Consider the following 22,855-nt stretch of genomic DNA (forward strand, 5'->3'; position numbering starts at 1 on the left):
AGTGAGGATAGAAATCAGTCAAATCACCAGTGCAGGTAGAGGTAACAAAAACTGCTGGTGGATTGGAATGGGATTAAGTCAAATGGAGGCCCCAGCAACGAGGCCAGTGTCAGTGCCCTTTCGGTTACTAGGGAAGGCTCTGGGAGTGCAGAGTTGGGCTGAAGGCACCGAGGACCTGGGGAGTGATAGCTGCAGGGCGGACTACCACGGGTTAGGAAGCTGATGGGAGATGAGAAGCCAGCATGAGGCATTTTTCTGTGAGCAAAATGAGAGGAAGCAGGCTGGGGCTGGAGCTGTGAGGGGAGCATAGGGGGCGGGTAGGATGGGGGCAATGGGCAATGTAAATCCATTCATATTGGGGAAAATCTCTGGCAGAGAGAGAAAAAAGTCTTCAAAAAGAATTTTGTGAACAGTTCTGCACAAGTGGGATGGGATCACCAAAAGAAGAGTTACTTCAGTGAGAAGAAGGAAATCTCACTCCCACAGACACAGGAGAGCCAGTGGTATTGATGAGGCTGGGCAGATTCCAAGTTTGCCAGTAAAGGGAATAGATAGGAAGTTGAGAGATGCCAGCGTTGTATAAGTGCCTTTAATTATTCCCATAAAGTAGAGAGTTGAACCTGGTAAAACCACATCAAGAAATCATTTTACTAGAATGACTAAAATTAAAAAGAATGACAATACCACATGTCAGTAGGCATGCACAACCACTGCAACTTCCATGTATTATTCCTAGAGAAGGGGAACTGGTACCATCGCTTCCACTCGTTCATTTTTAGGATCCCTGAGAGGGCTATTTGGGGGAACGGGAGCAGAATTTCACTAAGAACATATAACATTCAAGAACCATTTGTTTTTGAGAACACAGTTGCGTTTGGAAAATATTGGCAAATCTGAGCTGGCAATCAGACAACCTTCAGACAATAAACACACTCTGAAATTGGACTTCTTGTCAAATGGCATATATGCTCTTCTGCAGAGAACCCTTTGAAGTTCAACAAATCACGGCTTATCTTTGTAATCTTTACTCAGCTGTTAGCTCTTCCCAGGGCCTGGTGGAGCGGACATTTGATAGGTGGGAGAGAGATCCTGGAGTCCTCTCACACAGAGGGTTTAGAGGAGTCTTGGGTGCAGAACCTGGCGGCTCTGTTAGCACTTTAAAACCAACAGAATTGACTAAGCTGCAGGTAACGTAAGACAGAAACGAATTATGGTGAGATGATAATGGAGATGTGAAAATGAGGGGATAGGAGGACTGTCCTTTGTATGCATGTATGTTCCTTTAAAAGACACTAACAATTAGGGGACTACTTAACAGTTGTAAAGCCTCCAGCACACCTGTTTGTACTCGCCGTCCTGCTGTGCGACACAGCAGCCACTGGGAGGCACTCTTGACCACCAGTTTCTATCTTCACACTTGCGCCACAAAAGGACTACTTAATGTGAAAAGGGGAAAGCAAACATGTGCTCAGTATTAACCAGGGTTTTACATATTCAAGTACTGTGTAAAATGACTGTGTAACGACCAGCCAGATGTGGTACCTTGCACAGGGTAGGCACTCAAGGGTTTATTGAACAACTCGAATCTGCAGTCAGTTGTATTGAATCAGTTCCCTTTATGAATGGGACGGTTAATAACCTGTCTTCAAGATGCCTTTTGCTGAGATGTCCATTCATTCCTGTGACCAAGGCTGGAAATTCACATGGGCAGAGTAGGCAACAGAAGTATCTGACCCACAGCTGTGATCTGGCCTCTGGCTTTGGCTGGCGGGGCCGAGTCTTTGTAGACCTTTGTAAGAATAAAAGGCATGTCAAAAACAGATGAAATCTGTCATTCCTAACAGTTCTTATCACAGCACTTAAACTGAACTAAAATCAAAGATCAGTTCTCTACTTTTGCAGGTTTACTTAGAAAGGCTTTTAACTTATGCTGAGATCGACATTTGTCCCACTAACTGGAAAAGAATTGTTTTGGGAGCCATTCTTCTTGCCTCCAAGGTTTGGGACGATCAGGCCGTGTGGAATGTGGACTACTGCCAGATCCTCAAGGACATTACAGTTGAGGACATGTGAGTTGTAAGGTTTTGGTGAACTTTCTAACCATTTTCTAGTGCCTCCTTTGCTCCAGTAAAGTGTACATTTTAAGAAATATTTTTAAAGGTTACATTGTGCAAAGAACTGAAATAGGTATAAAATTACAGATTTCCTATCTGGCTATGGTATAACAATTCATATTTCCCATCATTAATTGCTAGTTCTTGATGTGTTATTGTTTTAATAATCTGCTTGGTAAATTGAAGTGTATATTTCTGCTGGTTTTTGGCATACATTTTACAGGCTTACACTCAATACAGTATTATAAATATCTCCACGGCTTTCTTAAAGCTGCCTACCAGTTCCAGTCCATTTTAAAGAGGCCTATGTCTGACCTTTAAAATAAATGGCCACTGTTAAGGTCTTAGGGCCTCTAGAACATTGAGAGTTTGTACCTTCAACCTGAGCCAGCTTTTGCTGGTGATTCTATTTTTATCTGAAGTTCTGTTGTTACAGAAACCATGGTACAAAAGTAGCCACGTGTATGAAGGTTTCAGATCCCGGTGCTCCTGCCTCTTCCTATACTAGGAGTATGGCACCTGTTTAAAAATAAGTCTGAGGACTCAGTTAGGAAGCTCCTATTTCTCAGGTCCCAAAAAGCATCACTGGGACATCACCCAATGCCTGTCGCATTCGAAAATCTCCTGGGGCACTCCGCAACCATAGCAGTGCTTCTTGGGGCCTTCCGTCAGCCAGGAGGGTGCTCCTCACAGGTGGCATGCTGACATGGGAGTCGAACACCAGACCTAACGAGGGCTTTCGGTCTGGCCACCCTGGCTTCTGTGAAGGGCCCTGAGGGTGGTAGGCAGTATGAGCCAGCGAGGTATTTCCAGTAGATTCTCGAAGTGCCCTCCTGAGAGTGAAAATGGCTTTGTGGGTGGCATTTGGGAAAATGTGGAAGAACACGTCTTGATTATATGGGACAGCTTAGGAAGATTAAGATCATGGCAGGCAGTGGCAAGTTTGTTTTTGTTACCTTTGCCCGTTACTCTAGATAAGATTGTCATTCAGAATTACCAAAGTGCGTATTTACAAGTGAAGTGAGGATACTTACGACTGGGAGAAGAGACCAGTGATGGTGGTGGCCGTCCGAATGGCTTTTGATAATAGTGGACACTGAGTGGGCATGAAGCTGTTGCTTGCAGCCATGGTAGCAAATGGTGTTATGGCAAATAATGGATTTGAAATGAATAAAAGTACTTTTGCAAGTTGCAGAAACTAAAGTGACTTTGATCACCACTGTCATCAGCATGCAAACTCTGGTCCCTTGAAGGAAGAAAAATTTGTAATCATGAACACTAGCCCTACCATGGTGGCAACTGAAATTTTCTCAAAACCTTCAATGAAACTGGCTGGGACTCGGATTCTAGTGAAAACCTCGGAACACGCTGGGAAGTGTGTGAGCTCGTAAGAGTGACTTTCCAGGAGCAGTGATGTCAGTGTCTAGCTACGGGAAGACCAGTTCCAAATGATATTTTTTGTGTATAAACAGAGAAGCACCAGGAGCTATGTTGATAATAATAGGCTGCTTTTGTTTATGATCTTTGGAAATTGGAAAGCATTACAACTAAGTGTTTAATACACATTTGTTTTATTCCCCCGCTGTTGACTTCGATTTGTAATAGTCTCATTTTGAGTCTAAGTTGAAAAATTGGTGTCTATCAGCTTTTTCTTCAAACTTTTCCAACATCTATGTTTTAGAATATATTCCTCTTCAAAAGAATACGTTAAACTGAGCAGCTGCTATTCAGAAGATTTGCTGTGCCTGTAAATGGTGTGCTATTCAGCCGTTTGGCTATTTAAAAAACAAAAAACCCAGAAGATGCACATTCTATAGGCATAATGCTTTTCTCCAGTGATTAAACCTTTATTAATGGACATGTTAATCCTATGAAGTACTGTATTTCCACACAATTAAAATGTATTAGTGGAGAAAATATAAAAGGGATAGTGAAGTGCATTTATTCCTGTATAAATTAAGTCCTGATTAGCTTATTATCAAAACATTATCTGATTTACATTTCTATAGACTTACAGCCATATGAACAGGAAATTAAATTTGGAAGTAGGTTCAATCAGGTTTAAAATTCAACAAATGAGAACCTCATCTCTGGTCATATTCTGAATGTTCTACGTACCATACAGGTGAACATCAACACTTGTTGATCTATCCAATGGATAAAATACTAACACTTTTTAAAACCGAGAAACCAAGTATGCTATAAAGTAAGCTGCTCATGTTTGTTCGGGTATTTATGGTTTTTATGTAATTCTCTAAAGGATGTCTGTGAAAGTGGTCAATTTTATATTTATTTACTTAAACATTGGGCAAGTGAGCCCGTATGGTCATGTGGAGCAAAGGACTGCTCCCAACATTTTCCTTTCCTGTTTTATCCAGCTGGCCCCCTGTGGGTGTGTGCCTTCTGTTTTGCCGAGGGGGTGGTGCCACATCTTGGGGTTGCATTCCCAACAGGAGAGAAAGGCTGTTTGAGTCCAGTGCTCTACAAGAGGTCAGATCATAGTGAGTTTAGTTGAGCCAAGACATCTCTTTGATCGTTCTGCCCTCCAAAGTTTAAAAAAGTGCATCCTGTCCTGTCAGAGTGACAATTTCTAGCCGTAGTAAAATGAAGGTGAACAGAGACTTGCATTTATATATGCCCTTTGACATAGCCCCATGCGCTGGGGCAGGGGGAGGGGATTCCCTTTTCCATCCAACGTAGCTTATTTATTTATTTATTTATTAGAGATGAATCCTTGTTGCTTCAAGAGTTTTTCCCCCTCAGAGATAATAGCAGTGGCTCTCGATGGATCCATTTGTTGCCGTGGTGATGTGCCCACTCCTTTTGTTGGCGCGGCTCTACTTCAATAAGCCCCTTCCTGTTATCGGCCGGTGAAAATGTCTGCAAGTTCTTCAGAGCTAATAAACAGCATACATCATTCCTTTCATCTGATCACTATAGTGGGGCCTTGTGAGTGAGCGTGGAGCATGAATCGTACAGCTGCACTAATGGAACTCTGAAGAATGAGCCCCTGAGTCAGCAGCAGGAGTGCATAAGAGGGCCATAACCTCTTCCCCCTTGTCCCAAACTCAAAGTGCTGGGATGCAGAAAGGACCACAAATAGCTGCACCTTGTTTGAACGTTTGTGTACTAATCCACTGGGTAGCCTCTGTTTGTTCCAAAACAGAATGTAGAGCCTTCCCAGTGGCTCAGAATGATACTTTTGAAGATAGCCCAGTTGACTAAAATTGTCTTGTGTTGGTTTTGTTGTCCCCTCCCCCAGGAATGAGATGGAAAGGCATTTTTTGGAGCTACTTCAATTTAATATTAATGTTCCCGCCAGTGTTTATGCCAAATACTACTTTGACCTTCGCTCCTTAGCAGATGACAACAACTTGAATTTTCTATTTGCTCCTCTTAGCAAAGAAAGAGCACAAAATCTAGAGGTAAGGCTGTGAAATCATTAGTCAGGGTTTTCTGTCAGCCACCAAAACCAGCATCTCTGGCTAAATCTCATTAAGCAGTGATTAGCAAAATGGAAAGCTTTTAAATTAACACATTGGAGAGCTCATTAACCCTTTGGTGGCATATTTCCTGTCTTTTATGATTTATATAAGGATCTCACATTATTTTTAAAAAGTATATAGATATTTCTTGTGACCATAAGTCAGAATATTTTAAGTCAAATTTAACCTGTCCCTTTTTTTCAGATTTAACATGTTCTTAATGGTTTTCCATTTGAACCTCTACCCTTCCATATAATCATACATGAATTTCTTATGATTGTATCTGTAATCATATCTATGTACATAATAATTTGTGATTGTATCCCTAATCGTATCTCTGTACTCACTGTTCTTTTTAAGAATTTATTTATTTATTTATTTGGGAGAGAGACAGAGCGAACATGAGCAGAGGGAGAGGGAGAAGCAGACTCCCTGCTGAGTGGGGAGCAACGCAGGGCTCAATCCCAGGACCCTGAGATCATGACCTGAGCCCAAAGGCAGATGCTTAACCGACTGTGTCACCCAGGCGCCCCCTCTACTCACCATTCTTGATAGTCTTTTATTCAGTTTGCAAATTCATGCCAGTGTTTTCTACAGATAATACAGTTCAGTCCCATGAGTTTATTAGACAAAGCACCCGTGGCTCACCTGAGACTCAGACTGTATAATGTGTGTTTCAAGTACTGCCGTAGAGAGCCCATGGGTTTTTAATGGAAATGGTGATGTATATGAAACAAAGGAATTATGGTTTGTAACTATTAGTGAACATACAGCAAAATTATTCACAACTGAAATTTCAAACCACACTTAAAATAGACACTTTTCTGTGGTACCTTGGTGTAGTTTTACAATTGGTATTTTCTACCATGGTTAATGTGCAAGTGAAATATGCACTTTTTGGTGCTTCGGTCATTAGACCTCTGACCTTCCAATAAAGTCCAGACATGCCTGCCCTGTTAGAATTTGCTTAGATGATGTAATAACCAATGAAGACTAGAAGTTGAATGGCTGCGTAAATGCTGGTTTTTGCCCAGGTGTATGTTCATTAAGTTGAAGGAACAAGTGTACAGGGAGCGGGTGATACTGCTGTTAGGAGCCTGTCAAAATATCTGGACATCTTTGGAACCCAGTTTGTAAATAAGCAAATTCTTTGCCCAGTGATGTAATCATAGCCTTTTAAGGATATTACCTTAGTGAATTGGCAGGAAGTAGCATCCCCAGAATCTGGGAGTGTAGACCTCCACGATTCAAAGTAGCAGTAACTGTGAACTATCTAAAGGAGAGTGGCTGTGTGGCTTATCAGTGATGCTTTTTGGTTTTTCTTAAGGTTGGAACCCTTTTTTAAATCGTTCTTGTGTTCTATTTGACTTTCCCAGGCCATTTCCAGATTGTGTGAAGACAAATACAAAGACTTGTGTAGAGCTGCTATGAGAAGGTCTTTCAGCGCTGATAACTTCATTGGTATTCAGCGCTCCAATGCCATCCTCTCTTAAGGGAGAAGGGAGGGGCTGTAACATCATGAACCCCTCAATCTACAAGGACTGGAGAAATACCACCTCTCCTGCTCAAAAACCAGCAAAGTTAATATTTTCATCTAAAAGACAGACCTCGAATTCAAGAGACTCGTGGACCGCCAGGATTACGCTCATAGGAAAGAATGGGACCTTGTCAATGCAACACACTGTTTTGTCCTTTTTAATGTAAACAGAGTTACAAAAACCACTCCAAAGCAAAAGCTCCAGCCCACGCACAGATATTTGCTTACTATGTAGGCTGATAGCTGTGAACTAAGTGAGGGGGTTTTTTAATAGTTTAAATTTTTAGACTTTAAAGACACTAACTGTTATGTTTTTCCAATTTTTTTGCCCCTCCTTCACCCCAATATTGCTGCATATTTCTTTAGAATCAGTGCAGTATTACGATGAAAACATGGGACTCCTAACAACTCATAAAGCCACTTAGGAACAGGCTGTAGCACTGTTAGGGTACTGAAGGGTTTTCCTCCCTACTTTATCACTGAAGCTGCTAGTCATTATTGGCAATCAGTTTAAACCAAAAAGCTGCTGAATAACACTAGTCATTCAAATTCTTTGCAAGCACTACTTATTAGCATATTAGTATGTTTAGGATCATAAACAGAGAAAGTATGTTATCAATGATTATCTACTTCTATTGGGTCCACGCTGCATTTCTTGTGAACTGTAATGGTGCTTCTCACTTTCTGATGATTTTCCTCTTTATTAAACACACGTATTAAAGGATATTTTCATAATTCCAACGAACATGGTGGTCCAGTGGTAACAAGCAGGTAGTGAAAAGGTGTCCTGAAAATCTTAGTGCAACTTTAAGCTTTCATATGGTGTGCTTGGGCCCTCTGGGGCACTGCTGAAGTATAAATGCTACCAACTTAGAAAACGTCATTTGAAAGTTTAATTACATTTCTTGTAAACTTACCTAGTTTTGTAAATTTTAAGTATTAAGCTTTTCATTTTAATTTTTTGTTTCAGCCCCTCTTGAAGATGGCACACATTGGCTGAAACAAAAAATTAAAATGAAAAGCTTAATATTTAAAATTTACAAGACTGGGTAAGTTTATAAGAAATAACTAAACTTTCAAATGGTGTTTTAAAAGTTCATAGCATTTATTCTTCCACAGGTATCAAAGCTTAAAACTGCACTAAGACTGGAGGGATGCCTTGTACCTTTATAGACGTGCCCTCCCCTTTTTAAAATCATTCCTTGCAGGGCTGTGCTGTTTACCTGCTTTGGTCACCTGAATTTCTTTTTTCTACATTTGTAAAGAGTATGAAGAGCAGTGGTAATTCACATGTAACAAACCAAAAGGAACTGGACTCTAATAGTAGTGATCTGAAAGTAGGTGATCTGAAACAGCTCTTCTAGCCTACCTGGTAACCTGGCTGGAAGGGTCTCATTTCGAGTCCTGCTGTTGAAGAGCAACCCTCACCTCAGGCTTTAAAGGGCAGGGAATTAAGTAATCAATCTTCTAGGAGATTGGTAATGATGTCACTTAAACTTGAAATGTTAAAAAAAGATAGTGTTCTTAACCGTGTGAAATCTTTCTCCTACCTTCTCAAATGAAATCCTAGGAATTTTGCCTGTAAACATAGCCTTTCTGGGCCAGGAATACTTTCTCTCAGTATAGCAAGGCTTCATATTATATTGAGTGCTGCAGGTTCCATCATTTTTAAGGGACAGACACACAAATGATAACAGTATATGAAATATTACAATCTACCACCTCAAAAAACATTGTTTATGGAGTTCGGAGCTTGGAGATTCAAGTATTGATTGCAGTTTTATTTTGAAAAGAAAAGAATACTACAACTTAACGTGGTTTTTCTTCCTCATGTTTATATTAAAAGCTAATAAACTCTATTTTAATTAAAATATGGCTAGTGTGTTCGTAACCTTTCTCTCAGTTCACATAGTATTACATCTCTGCCTAACTTCAGTGCTTTCAGTCAGCTCTAAATGGCGAGTGGGGTCTTAAAAGCATTTTCAAACTCACCATTCATGATTTGGTTTGACCCTTGCCTCTAGTTACAGTGTCATCATGTATTTATTTGGCTTCTGCTCTTTTCAACCTGAAGATCGTGTAGTACACTTAAAATCACTGGCCACAGGACTCAGAGGCATTGTGCATGAGATGGCATCTTTGAACAGCTAATTACTGTGCCAAGAGGGAAAAAAGCACACTGGAAGATTAAATTACGTGGAATATACCAGAGAGAGAGGAATTACAGGAATAGTATAGAAACAGAATGTGAGTTATATGAGGATTTTAAGCAGTTAAAATCTAGGAAAGAAAATGGAAGAACTAGATTTGTGGTTGCTGTACAGAAAAACAACCCACATATTTTGACTTTAAAATACCCTCACATTTCAGTGAGAAATATGCCAAATCTTCTTCAAGCTTAAGACCCTAGCCACCCAGGTTCAGCAATACTCTAAACCCTGAGAATTTTGCTGTATTTTCATCCACCTTAATTCACTACCGAAGGTCAAATCTTCAGCTGATCACTTTGTTCTTGATAAACTGCTGATGAGTTTCAATGATCTGATTTCATTCAGAAGGGCAATCTACCAGAAATCACCGTAAGACACTACCCTTTATTATGCCAATTACTAAGCAGAAGTGCTGACAGGAGTGGTCAAAGGTTGAATAAAAATGGGGGGGGGGGAGGAACCCTGGACATGAGTAGCTTCAAGCGCAAGTTGGTAGAATAAGTCGAATCACAAATTGTTCTTTCCCTTTTGGCTTTAATTCTCGATGGCAGTACGGCCATTTTGATACATAGGAAATTGAGTCAAACTTAGGGTAACGGTAATAAACATCCCTGAAAGCTACCAAGTTCTCTGACAAACGGAGGGCATAGAAACTAGTCACTAGTAGGGCAGTAACTATGGCAGTTTTCTCAGGGCTTCATACCTAGGAAGAGTTTGTTCCCCAAATAAGACTATAAAAGAATATCTTAACTACCTCAACTCCTTTATCTTCAGTTTTAGTTTTTTTTCCTTATTGGAATACTGACTTCGGTGAAACTGATAATATTGTGAACTGAGTTTTTAAGTCTTACAAGGGGAAGACAAAGGTCTGAAATACATGTCTGAGCCAAATGAAATTGACATTTTTATAGCTCAAAAATGGTTGCTCACCAGCAGACATTTTTAAGGCCCAATGCTTCTGGTTAAAAAACTTTCTCCTTGCTGTATCAGATTCCATCACGACCTTCTCTTTGACATTTACTCTTAATGTACCCCATGTATGTCCATACATTATTGAAATCCAACACCACTGAATCTTGGTTTTATAACAGTTCAAGGTTCATTTCCTGGTTTAGTTTTCCCATATGTATAAATACACTATTCCTTGATTTTAAAAAAGAATGCTGAAGTTAGTATTTATGGGAGAACCATTCCCTCTCTATCCATGTCATACAATGTTTTTGGACAAGTCTCGACCCACAGCACATGAATTAGCTAAAATCTTTCATCACCAAGACTTCTCTCTACTCACATGTGAAATGACTACAGCTGTTGCCTCCCCCAGAAGCTGCATTCTTGAGTGCAGAGCTACTTCGACATGCACTTGAATCTGCAGATTATGTGCAGCATCTGCCAGGGTAAGGATTCGATTGCCTGAAGTCTTACCTAGTTGTTAGCCACTTACTAACCTGGTTGGCCAGACACTGTGACCGCAAGAAAGCAAAAGATCTAGGAGCCCTTCAGCAAAGCCAATTCCTGTAGATCACAGGTGCAAGCACCTTGGTTTCAGAGGCAATTTCCACTATTTTTAAGAATACGTACTTAATGTGATACAAATTTTAAGAATACTAGTTTGTGGCTGGGGATCTCTAGGGTGCAGAAAGAATTAAAAATGAAATATAAAAACGAAGAGGAATCTGACATCAAATGAAAAAGGGTTAACGTTCTTTTTAAGAAGGAACAGGTTAGGTGTTAATGATTTTTAACTGCTGGGAAGGGAACTAAGTAATCTGAATGGATTAGAGAAATCTGGTGATCGCTGCAGAACCCAAGGTCCTCAAGGTTATCAATGGCATCCACTTCAAGACCTCAAATTATTCTGCTAGTAGTTTTGTTTTGGGTTTTGTGTGTGTGTGTGGTTTTTGTTTTTGGTTTTTTTTGTTTTGTTTTGTTTTTTTGTGAGAGAGAGTCATCAAGCACTGGGGCAGGGGGAAGGGGTAGAGGGAGGAAGAAAGAAAGAATCTTAAACAGGCTCCACACCCAGCCCAGAGCCTGAGGCAGGGCTTGATCTCACCACCCTGAGATCATGACCTGAGCCAAAATCAAGACTTGGATGTTTAACCGACGGAGCCACAAGGTGCCCCTGCCAGCTTTTCCTTAAAACATCTATTCCTTCATCATCTTGCTATTCTCAATTCTACTAACCTCCTAGCCCCCCAGATGGGGGCCCCATTATCTCCTCATTTTGGAATGGAGTCTCAAAAGCAGATTTCATTGTGTTCCCCTCCTGCTGATTAGAGTCCTCCCTCAATAAGATCATCTCCCCTCTGCTAGTATCCACTGGCAATGCTTGATGTTGGTTACTACTATGACCCACTTCCCAAGCATTTCCACCAGGTTCCAGGAAATACAGGATTTATGTGGCTTCCAGGCCAACCAGCCCCTTGGAATCCTCTATAATAGTCACCTACTTGAGAGAGCTCCTGATTTCCCCAAAGCAGCTGACCCCTGCATACTTACCCTTGTTCACTCCCCTGACCTGCCCACAACCTGAGGTGATCTCCTCGGGTCTCAGAAGCATCTCCACCTTCCAGCTCCAAGACTCATTTCATCTGGCATTAGGAACAGATGCCTCACTTCCTAAGGTAGCCCTCTCATCTTATGGGGGGGATTCCATTCCAACTTTCTAACACCAGCCTTCTATAACCACCCCTCCACCAATTTATCCCCTTCTGCTTCAAAACCACACCTTCAAATGAAGGCAAGGATGGGGCAATTTGACCTTGCTCGGTCCCTTACTTGTCCTATTATTTCTCAGGATATGGTCCCCAGGCCACCTACCTCTCATCAGCTGAAAGGGCCTATGAAAAATGAAGCTTCTCTACATGTAATGTGGAATGCTGGGTTGGATCCTAGAACAGATAAAGAGCATTAGTGGAAAATCTGGTGAGATCCAAATGAAGTCTGGAGTTAATAGTAACGTGCCAGTGTTGACTTCTTCATTTTGACAGTGTATTACAATGATGTGTTAGCATTAGGGCCAAATAGGAAAGGGGTATACAGAAACTGGATTGTCTTTGCAACTTTTCTGTAAACCCAAAATAATTCCAAAATAAAGTTTACTAAAAAGGGGGGGGGCGGCAGCTTCTTGGGGCCCAGACCTACTGAATTTCAATTCCTGGAGCTTAAGTTTGGTAATCTACATTTTTAAATAGGAACCCCAAAAGATTCTATCAATTCCCTTTCCATTCCATGACTGAACAGCTTCTTCCTTGCCTTACCTAAACCTGATCTAATCCTTTCAATCCTCTCAACCCTAAGATAAGTACTATTCTCCTCCTTTCACAAATGAGAAAACTGAAATCCTCAGACTAATATGTCCAGGATCACACAGCCCATAAATGGTGGAGCTGGAACTTGAATCCCTAGCCATCAAGCTGCCAAGTCTTAAGCATAACCATCCTACTGCCTCTCAAACCTGTTTCCATTAGTGACAAACCAAAGACCTCTGGATCACTAAAACAATTATCACCAGTAATACTCTGGACCCACCTATTTCTCCAACCTGCTAAGTTTCTACAGTCCCTTTGGCTCCAGCCTGTGGCTTTGCCCTTACCCCCTTTTCCACTGGGGGGAAATGAGCCATGCGAAAGCCCCGGGAAGATATGCCAACCATAAAGTCCTGTACGTGTGAGGTACAGTTGCTCTTCTGTCGAGATCCAGCCCACCTACTGTATTTTCCGTTCTGCTTCTCCCAACTGCCCTAACTTCTACAGGAATCTGATAACGTTCATCGCACTCACTCTGACATTAAATTACATACTCTCATATCGTTATTCACCTCTTATCGGATTTGTCTTATCTTCCCCCAACAAAATTTTAAGCTCCTAATTACCCAGCTCCTCCTACATACATAGGCCCCGGAGCATTGCCGGAGAACACTGACATACCCGGCATGAGCACGAGGCGGTGGTTCACAGCCTGGAGGCTAATCTGCATTTGGCCAAAGCAGCAGCCGGCAGAAAGTACGCTGACAATGGTATCTCAGGTTTACTAAGCATCTGTCCAGATTATCAGGGAGGTGCCAACTCTAAATCAGTTTCTATCCTCTAATCTGGGCTCCCTGACTTGTATGTAGAGCTTAATACCAAGGTGGGGGTCTAACTGCTGAATGATAAACAGTTCTAAGAGTCCCTGCCCACCAACCAGACACACAAAACAACAGCATCACTTCTATTCAAAGAGGTTCAGTAGAGAGTACGGGTGGACGGCTGATAAAATAGGACACAATCTCAGGCAATGTCTCTGGTCTAACGTGTATTTTCCTTCATTTCTTCAAGTGAATCATGATACGATCACAGGATCGGCAGGAGACACCTATGAAGTATATTCGAGTAAAACGTGTCCATTAGTTTTACTTCTGGTGACTGGAATTTGCTTGATTTTCATGTTAATAAAAAGCACTGCCGCTGTAAGTACCTCTGAGAAATCTGATTAGGAAGTCAGAATCCACCTATCTCTTCAGGGACTCTTAGAAAGTAGTGTGTGTCTCCATACAAGCATGAGGAGAAGAAGACGTGCACAGCATCCTTTTATTTTCTTTCCCATTGCTTTAATGCACTTTAAAATGTATCTACATCAATCGGGAACAAAGAAACAAAAATAGACATTTCTTTGTTTTTCATAAATAACTACTCTCCATATTTGATAAAAATTTCAAACCATTATTTTACCTTCCCACAAATATAATACATACAAAATCTTTTCTGAAATAATAAGGTCAGCAAATTAAGTATCTTGAGACTAACACAACCACTGTTCTACGGACTTCCAGGAACAAAACAAGAAACACAACTTACCAAGATGCTCTGGGTTTCCTTTTGTTAATGTCGTGGATTCAAAATTATAATCATCTGCCAATAATAATTTATAGATTCAAGTTGATTGTCTACAAATAAAATATCGCTGGCTCTGATTTGTGAGTTCTGGATTGGACACGACAGTGAGGACGCTGCATGATAGGCACTCCACATATGTGAACGTCAGAAAAAGTACTGAATGCCCTGGACTCCCAACTACTGACTCGGTATGTGCCTCATTTGGCTCAGTAATAAATTCACCTGCACCAAACCCGTATCGAAAGTCACTAAATCTCTCATATATATATATAATATATATTATGTATACACACACCCACAACACACACATACTATACACACAGTTTGTAACACATGAAGTAATATTGTTTCAAAATGATGTAGCACAGACAGTATCCGGGCTGAAATAAATCCTATAATTGTCATTGAGCTGCTAGAAGCCTTCCAGAGTTCTGAGTCACGTTACTTACTTACATCCTGCCCACCCTTTGCCCCGCTTTAATGTCTCGGTAGCTTTTTCCCCTCAGAATCACCCTCCCCCAATCCAGGCATATTTTCTTCCCAGGATCACTGGACTGGACTTTGGAGGCAAGAAAGGGCATGCAGAGAGAGGGAGCTGACAATTCTCAGCCACTGTACCTCACACCTGCCTAGATTTGTGACGCTCATTGTCCTGTTTGCCGCATTTGGTGTTAGAAAGCAGTTATTCAGAGCTTTGTCCCTCCTGCCCCCCTTGGTCTTTCTGCAGAGCACAAAAGTGAAAGAAGCCCCGTTAGCAGGGGTAGCAGTTCATTAAAATATACAACTACATTTCCTAGCTCTGGTGTTCCCATTCTGTGCTTGAGAGTGCAGGTCACAGATGCTGTTATTAAGGTTCAGGGTGGGATCCATGAGGTTTTCTCCTGGCAGCCAGTGTCGGGATTAGTGCAGCCCTGGCCCAGGAAGAAACAGCCTAATGAATACCAACTTGGAAACGGTGCTGTCGGCACATTATTGAAGCTTGTACATGCGCACAATTACACACAACACACACACACACAGGCCTGTCACTGGGAACGGTCATGTGGAAAGATGACAAAGGTTTGCAAAGATAAACCAATAAGGCACCAAGAAAAATTATTTTCAGCCAATTTAGAAAACATCAAAATGTGAGGAGGGAAATAATACAAGTTAAAGAGGCTTCCTAAAGTCTGGCCAACTGATTCACTAAGAAGTCACATTAGTTCCTTTAGACAACCTTCTAAGTGTTCACCCCCAATCTATAAAGTGAAACAATGCTCAAAACGGAACTGTGAAAGGGACAGCCTGGAAGCTGTGCATGTGACATTAAACTGAACCATAAATCCTCTCCAACTTCACAAAGCTATCTGTGAAGAAGTTGCTAGACTCCCCCCCCCACAACCTTCCATTTTATTTGTTTTCATGAGTATGGATTGTTTGCATAATAAAAATGCAAATCAAGGGAGAATAGTGTAGCTCTGACCTCTCTCCACTGGGTAGGGGCGGGGTGGTTGACAGTATTAAGACTTGAGGGAGGAAGGTGGGCTTTACCTGTGAGGGAAGGGAGAGGAAGGGCAGGGGTGAGAACACAGACTGAAAAACAGAGGGGCACCTCAGAAAGTTGGTTCTGCAGCTAGACCCCAAAAGGCATTACCTATATTGCCTCTCCGTGGCTTAGTATCCTTTGTCAACAGCCTTTTTTTTTTTTTTTTAAGTAAATTGGTTGTTCTTTCAGGCTTGGCATGTTGTCACAATGAAAAAATTTTTTAAAATGAAGAATTAACCCACTTTCATCCATTTCGTGCCACACTTTTAGATACACTGTGCATCGTTTCTAGATCCCGCACAAAGAAAAAGAAGTAAGGGGGACAAGGCAAATTAAGCACAAGGACTGAAGGCAGCAGAACAATCTTTGTACTTTCTGGGAAGACACACTAAATGAGGGAAGAGGTCAAGGTGATCAGGAAAGGTCCTCATTTGAAAAACAGAAGAACTGGCCCTCAGACAGGGGATCTCCTCCAAGGTTCTAAGAAGCAGCTTCCGAGTAAGGACAGGAACAAGACGAGCAAGAAGTTATGTACCTCTATGTACTAAGTTGTGTTGAATCCACTGAAATTTTAACTTGTGCATTTTTATAAACACAAACCGCTTTTGAGATTCCCCAAACTCCAATACCAGGCTTCTCCCTGCAGCAAAGTGTTTCAATTCACTATAGGAGCTATGCATTTCTTTTCTTAATACCCATGAAGTAAAAACTGACCTGGATTTAAATCTTATTTTTCCAACTTTGGTATAAATGAAGCACAAATGCCTAGACTCGTCATTTTCCTAGGAAGCCATTCTAAAATTTAATTGTTTTTGCCATTTTAGCTTCCTAAATGTAGTCCCCACTCAACCCTGGTCACTGGTATTTTGCTGGCCAATGCACTATCACCTCCTTCCCCAAGTCGTGGCCTCACACTCTTCATGAAGGAACAGTTACACAGATTAGAAAAGCAAACAGAATTCTTTAATAGTAAAGAAACCCGTGTGTGTGTGTGTGTGTGTGTGTTCATATAGAGACTTTCGTATAAGAATGGTTAAGCAGATCGAGGAAAGCAAACAGAATTCTCTCATAGCAAAGTGCATGTGTATTTGCATGTGGGTGCATGCAAGTGTGTGCTCATCGATAGATAGGCTTTCTTAGAAAAAAAAGAGAGAGAGGGAGGGAGAAACAAACTGATGTGGGGGAGAGAAGACAGCTATTTTCCCGCAGTAGCAGGACCCTGACCCATATTTTAAAAGCTTACATAAGTGTATTATGGGTGTCATTGGTTTTGAGAGACTGCAGAAAGCCGTGTTTTGCTGCTTTGGGAATATTGGCTATTAAACTAGTCCAAAGTCCAGGGACACTTATTTCCCCTCATTGCTGCCAATGTTTGTTCACAGGTAGCCAGCCTCCCTCCCCCCAGTCCAAGCACCTCATTCAAGGGTGGGTGTGGTTTCTTAATCACAGCTCTCCAGGAGAGGAGGAATAAGAAAAGCAAAAAGACTGTTTAACATGATAAAGGAGGTGGGATGGGGGTGGAGCAGATAAGTGTTGGAAATTTACTTAATTACTGGAGGTATATCCATTTTAGTCCTTAAATCTAAAAAGCAGTCCCTTTAACAACTATCTCTAAGTACTTCCAGAAGAAGGGAGTGGGGGTTTACTTTGACCAAAATCAGAACACAAGTTCCTTTTTTAAAAAATTGGGATCACTGAAGCCTATTAAGAACCACCCACTCCTTCTCTGGCACAAAGCTGCCATTTTATCAGTCTAGAATTCAAGCTCAACCAAACACCATCCCTTAGGTTTTCACTTTTCCAAATATTTATATCGGCCCTCTATAATGCCACCTCTAACTTACTCAAGACAACGCTGGGTGCTGTTAAGAATAAGAATGATTACAAGTACTAGAGAAAAGAAACCGAAGTTCGATAAATAAACAAAGCTAGAATGGCACACAAAATCGTTCAACACTAACCTTGTCACTTTGGGGAGGCCCTAACCACATTATGCTCCCCCTCCGTGGCATGAATTGGGGTTTCCCCTAATTTAGGGACTATGAACAGAGACAAGCAGCTCACCTTAAAGCATCTTGGACACTTTAAGCAGTGAAAAGAGAAAACAAGCTGAAAAAGCACACCCAACAACTTCCCAGTCATAGCAAACCTAAGCTTTCAATGTTCACATTTTTTTTTAAAGACACAGGTATAGGAAATATATTTTCCCAATTTAGACCACACAGTTCAAAGAAACCTGAACCAAGCGGAACTTCATTATAATGCCAACCTTAGGATTGTAAAGCCCCCAAAGCAAAGGTAAATTTTGTTGCCAAAATGCAACAAAGTTAAAAATTAAGAAAACTACATATAAATTAAAAACAGGGTTCCCCTTAAAAAAAAAAAAGGTAGTTAAGAAACGCAAAATAGAATACACGTGAGCTGAGCCCCTTTGAGAAGTCCCGGGACAGGTACTCCCTTGAAAGGGCCCCTTCCCCCGCTCTCCAAGTTGCCCCAGGAGGGGGCATCAGCACCAAGAAGGTAAACGGAAGTGAACTTGGCAAAGCTACCAAACAAAACACCCCCCCTCCCTCAACTCCCGGCCCCTCTGGGCCTCGGCCTCCTACACGTGGGACAGGGACACCTGCTTGTGGTAGGCGGCGGCCGCGGCGGCGGCTGTGGGGGGGCCCGACGGCCCGGTCCTGCCCGTGAGCGCCGCGCTCGCCTCATAGTCCCCGGCGGCCGTGGCGCCGCCGCTCTTGTGGCCCCGCCGCGGGCGGCAGCAGCAGCGGCTACTGAAGCGCCGCCACGACTCCACAGTCTTGCCGGACCAAATCCAGACGCCCGACGTGATGCCCACCACGAGGCACATGAAGTACTTGAGCATGAGCACCCAGTACTCGGGCTTGGCGCGCGGCTGGCCGGCGTCTGGGCCTGGGCACGCGCAGGTGAGCGCAGCCTCCCAGCTCTCGCGATAGTGCTGCTCGTACAGGTAGCAGGCCACCACGATGCTGGCCGGCACCGTGTAGAGCAGCGTGAAGATACCGATGCGGATCATCAGCTTCTCCAGCTTGTCCGTCTTGGTGCCGCCCTGCTTGATGACGCTACGGATGCGGAAGAGCGACACGAAACCCGCCAGGAGGAAGAGGGTACCCACCAGCAGGTAGAGCACCAGCGGGCCCAGCACGAAGCCGCGGAGCGAGTTCAGGTTCTGGTTGCCCACGTAGCAGATGCCGGCCACGGGGTCCCCGTCCACGGAGCTCAGTGCCAGCGCTGTGATGGACTTGACGCTGGGGATGAGCCACGCGGCCAGGTGGAAGTACTGTGCATAGCCCGCGATGGCCTCGTTGCCCCACTTCATGCCAGCTGCCAAGAACCAGGTGAGCGACAGGATGACCCACCAGATGGAGCTGGCCATACCAAAGAAGTAGACCAGCAGGAAGACGACAGTGCACAGCGCAGGGCCTGTCGTCTCGTAGTGAATGTGGCTATGCTCGCGGCTGCAGGCGACACTGGCATGGCCCACCACCAGGCGCACCAGGAAGCCCAGCGACACGCACAAGTAGCAGGCAGACAGGAAGATGATGGGACGCTCAGGGTAGCGGAAGCGTTCCATGTCTATAAGGAAGGTGGCCACCGTGGTGGAGGTGGAGATGAAGCACAGCACAGACCACAGGCCAATCCAGAAGGTGGCGAACGTGCGCTCGTCGGGGCTGAAGGAGGGCTGGTAGCAGGGCACCGCGCAGTTGGGCACCTGGCCCGTGCGCACCTTGTTGTAGAGCGGGTGCGACTCCTTCAGGATGGGCACGAAGGGCTCCCGGCACTTGCACACTGACGGGCCCCCGGCGGCGCACTCGCCCCCGGAGGCCGGGGCCCCCGCTGGGCCTGGGAGGGTGGGTTTGGCCGGGAAGGGCCTGGGGGGCGCCGTGGTGGCCTCGCTGCGGTTGTAATCCATGCACAGGACCTCGGCGTCGCGGCCCAGGACCGGGAGGCGGTCGCAGCTCATGCGCTCCGGCCAGGCAAAGCCGTACTGCCGCATGAGCGGCGAGCAGCCGGCCTTGGCGCGCTCGCACACCGAGCGGCAGGGCGGCAGCGGCTTGTGGTAGTCCGGCAGGCAGATGGGCGTGTACATGGAGCACAGGAAGAAGCGCAGGTCCGGCGAGCAGTGGATCTCCACCAGCGGCCAGAATTGGTGTACCTCCAGGCCAGCCTCGTCCTGCGTGTCGTGGTTGAACTGGTTGGGCATGTGCGTCAGGTTGTAGCCTATGCCGCGGCACATGGGCACTGTGATTTCCTGGCACACTGGGGCCTTGGAGGCAGCCGCCGCCCGGCCCGCCAGCTGCGCCAGGAGCAGCAGCAGCAGCGAAGGCGGTGCGGACGGGTCAGGCCGAGCCATAGCCCCCTCCCTCCGCTCGCCTCGCCTGCCGCAGCCCGCGCTGGCCCACGCAGCCAGGGAAGACCGGGCCGGCCTTTCCGCCGACTTGTGTGTGGCGCCGGGGCTGGCAACCTGTTGGTTTCTTTTTCTCTTAAATCCGTCCAAAGATAAACTGTTTCGGGAAGGCGCTGCCTCCGCAGGCAGCGCTCTGCTCTTCGCCAGATAGGGTGGGGAGGGACGGTTAGGGCTCCGATTCCAGGGAAAGTACTCTTTAAAAAAGAAGCTGGGGGAGAAGAAAAATTGCAACCACTCCCAATTAGAAGGGAGTCAACGGCACAGTCCCCGCAAGCGCTCTCCAAATCTCTAAGTTAACGTCTCTCCCTTCCCTCCCCTCCACCTCCGGGAACCAAACTACTGACTCCCAGCCCATCCCCACCCCACCCCACCCCCGCCTCCCTCCACACTGGGCCCTCCGGGGTGTACCCCGGGGTCAGAGAGCTCAGCTGCCCGGAAAAGGGCGGAGGAACCGGGCAGAGAACAGGGAGAAAGGGGAAGGCGCGGGCCCTCACCTTCGCGGATCCCAAGAGAAGCAGATAGTCGGCAGCCAGCCTGGGTGCTCCGTCCCTGGGACACTAGCTCAGAAATGCGACTTCGAGACGGGCTGGCACCCGGAAAGTTTGACGATAGGCTGGGTATCCGAGGCGCGGCACATGGCAGCAGGTGGGGGCGTCTCAGAGAGGGGGTCGCACCCTGAACGCGGTCGCCACAGGCCGGTCACTCGCCCTCTCCTCCTCCGGGGCCCCCCGCATGATCCGAGCGGGGCAGAGCAGGAGCAGGCCGTGCGTTCCACCGGGGTCCGGGAGCCGGACGAAGGGCAAGCGCGCCTGGAAGCACCTGGGCGAGAGGAAGGCGGTGTGCGGCAGCCAGGGGATCCCGCTGCCTCACTGCACCGGGAGCAGCCGGCGCTGGCCCCGCCAGGACTGCATGGTGCTCGCCCGCCGCCGCGTCCAGCCCGCTGCTCGCCTCCTCCCCTGCAGGGGGCTCCGCGCTCCAGCGGACTCCTGGGGGCGGTGGCGGCGCTCCCGGGACGCGCCCGGCTCGGCTCCTCCCCCGCGCTCTCTCACTCTTTCGCCCACCTCCAGAGGGTACAGAACGGCGTGCGGCGGCAACAGCAGCCGAGACACGGACGCGGGCCGACTGGCCTGTCCCGCCCCGCCGGGGTCACCTGCCTCTAAAGCCCGCCGGGAGGCCCCGCCCCTTCCCCGCCCCCTCGCGCTGGGGCTCGGTTGGTGGGCCGCCCCGCCACGTTCTCCGCGCGTCCCCGCCCACTGCCCCGCGGGCTCGGCCTCTCCCCCAGCGCCCTTCGGCCCCGCCCGGAGTTGGCCGCCCGGGAGCGCGGGCCAATAGCAGGCCGGAAAGCGATGGAGGCGGGGCGAATGCTAATCTCTCCTTCTTGAGACCCCAGGCGGGAAACCTTTACTGGAAGTCCCTACCGAGTTCGCTGCGGGCTTCCACGGTCCGGGGCTCGCTTTCTTGTAATAGAGTAGCTCTTGCTTCCAGAGCCCCTACCTTGCTTCCAGAGCCCCTACCAGGTCTCTCTGCAGCTAAAAATCCTTAGCTTCCAGCGCTTGTTTAAAAGAACTGCTCGAAGAATCATTCTTAACCGTGACACCTGTCTCCGCTCTGCGCGGTCCTCTTACCAGGTGAGCTCACACTAAGAGAAAGTGAAGGCTTATTAAGCCCCTACTGTGTGAAGGTGCGTCAATCGTTTATTTAATACTAGATCTCGGATCTTTACAGTTTTGTGAGACAGGTACTCCTCACAGGTGAAGGAACAAAGGTTTTTACATTTGACCAAGGCAACCAAGCTAATACTTTCCCAAGAAAGCCGGAACATAGGCAATCTTCACTCCGGTATTCCGAGCGCCTGGCACATAGTAGGCGCTCAAATGGTAACTCGGGATTCGAACCCATGTAGCTGCATCCCAATGTTAACCACTCCCCCCTCCCATGTACTATCTGTATCCCCCAGTGTTCAACCTTTACTTTAGCATTTCGTCACAAAATCTTAGCCGTGATAAGAAAGTGATTTTCTTTCTGTCTTTGGAAGACTCGAGAGATGTGAGCCCTTTATCAGTCGAAGTTTAAAATCCCAGGCAGTTCCAGAGTCGCCTGCAGGGAGAAGCGGCGCTGGCTCGCGGCTCTGTAATGGGTGGGCGCCTGGCCCCCCGGGGCCGCCTGCTGTTGAGCCGCGCACCCGCGCGCCTCTGCGGAGCCGGGGCGCAAGGAGCAGCCCCGGCCGGCGGGAAGACCCGCTGGGTGCCCTGGGACACACAGTGGCGCTCTCCAGATAGGTTATTATGCTGCAAGTTTTAAATATCCTTAAAATGCCTCTTTTCTACGTGTTCTAATTAGGTTAGAAGACTGAGGTGTTTAGCATTCTTGAAATTCACTCACACGCTTACAAAGAAGGTTTGAATTGTTTCCCGCTCCCCCACCCCTTCCTTCCTCTGGGAAGAAGGCGAAAAAAAGCAGAAGGGCCTGAGTACTTCAGGGAGTCAGGACTGGACTAAAGGGCTGAGATAGACCGCAGTCATTGTCCTTCTTCTGTCCTGGACCTCGTTTGCACAGACTGGGGGACTGAATTGCAGAATAGCCCTCTCTCTTGCTCATCAACAAGGCTTTGTGGACAATAATGAAGAATATGTACATTAATCCCAGACTCAAAGTTTAAAGTGAATATATACAATTGT

General features: G+C 45.6%; 2 protein-coding genes across 3 annotated transcripts in view; one reads left to right on the forward strand and one right to left on the reverse strand.

The window, feature by feature from the left end:
- CCNYL1 (cyclin Y like 1) overlaps positions 1–9,007 on the forward strand; it is a 36,654-nt gene extending 27,647 nt beyond the window's left edge. For both annotated transcript variants that reach the window (XM_011223462.3, XM_034655071.1), the window contains 3 exons: positions 1,903–2,069; positions 5,377–5,539; positions 6,976–9,007. In XM_011223462.3, the coding sequence (XP_011221764.1) occupies positions 1,903–2,069; positions 5,377–5,539; positions 6,976–7,092 (447 nt within the window). In that variant the 3' untranslated portion in view covers positions 7,093–9,007. The remainder of the gene's footprint in view (positions 1–1,902; positions 2,070–5,376; positions 5,540–6,975) is intronic.
- Positions 9,008–13,915: 4,908 nt separating this feature from the next.
- On the reverse strand, positions 13,916–21,292 carry FZD5 (frizzled class receptor 5). The gene is made up of 2 exons (XM_019798416.2): positions 20,672–21,292; positions 13,916–20,385 (listed from the first exon to the last, which is right to left on the reverse strand). The coding sequence occupies exon 2, from the start codon at positions 20,121–20,123 to the stop codon at positions 18,351–18,353; it is 1,773 nt and encodes a 590-aa protein (XP_019653975.2). The 5' UTR covers positions 20,124–20,385; positions 20,672–21,292; the 3' UTR covers positions 13,916–18,350.
- Positions 21,293–22,855: the final 1,563 nt, after the last annotated feature.

The sequence above is a fragment of the Ailuropoda melanoleuca genome, chromosome 2, assembly GCF_002007445.2.
Source record: "Ailuropoda melanoleuca isolate Jingjing chromosome 2, ASM200744v2, whole genome shotgun sequence".
NCBI lineage: Eukaryota > Metazoa > Chordata > Mammalia > Carnivora > Ursidae > Ailuropoda > Ailuropoda melanoleuca.

What these genes read in the sequence shown, in the direction of transcription:
- FZD5 (XM_019798416.2), bottom strand. Translation starts at nt 20,123, where the DNA reads ATGGCTCGGCCTGACCCGTCCGCACCGCCTTCGCTGCTGCTGCTGCTC.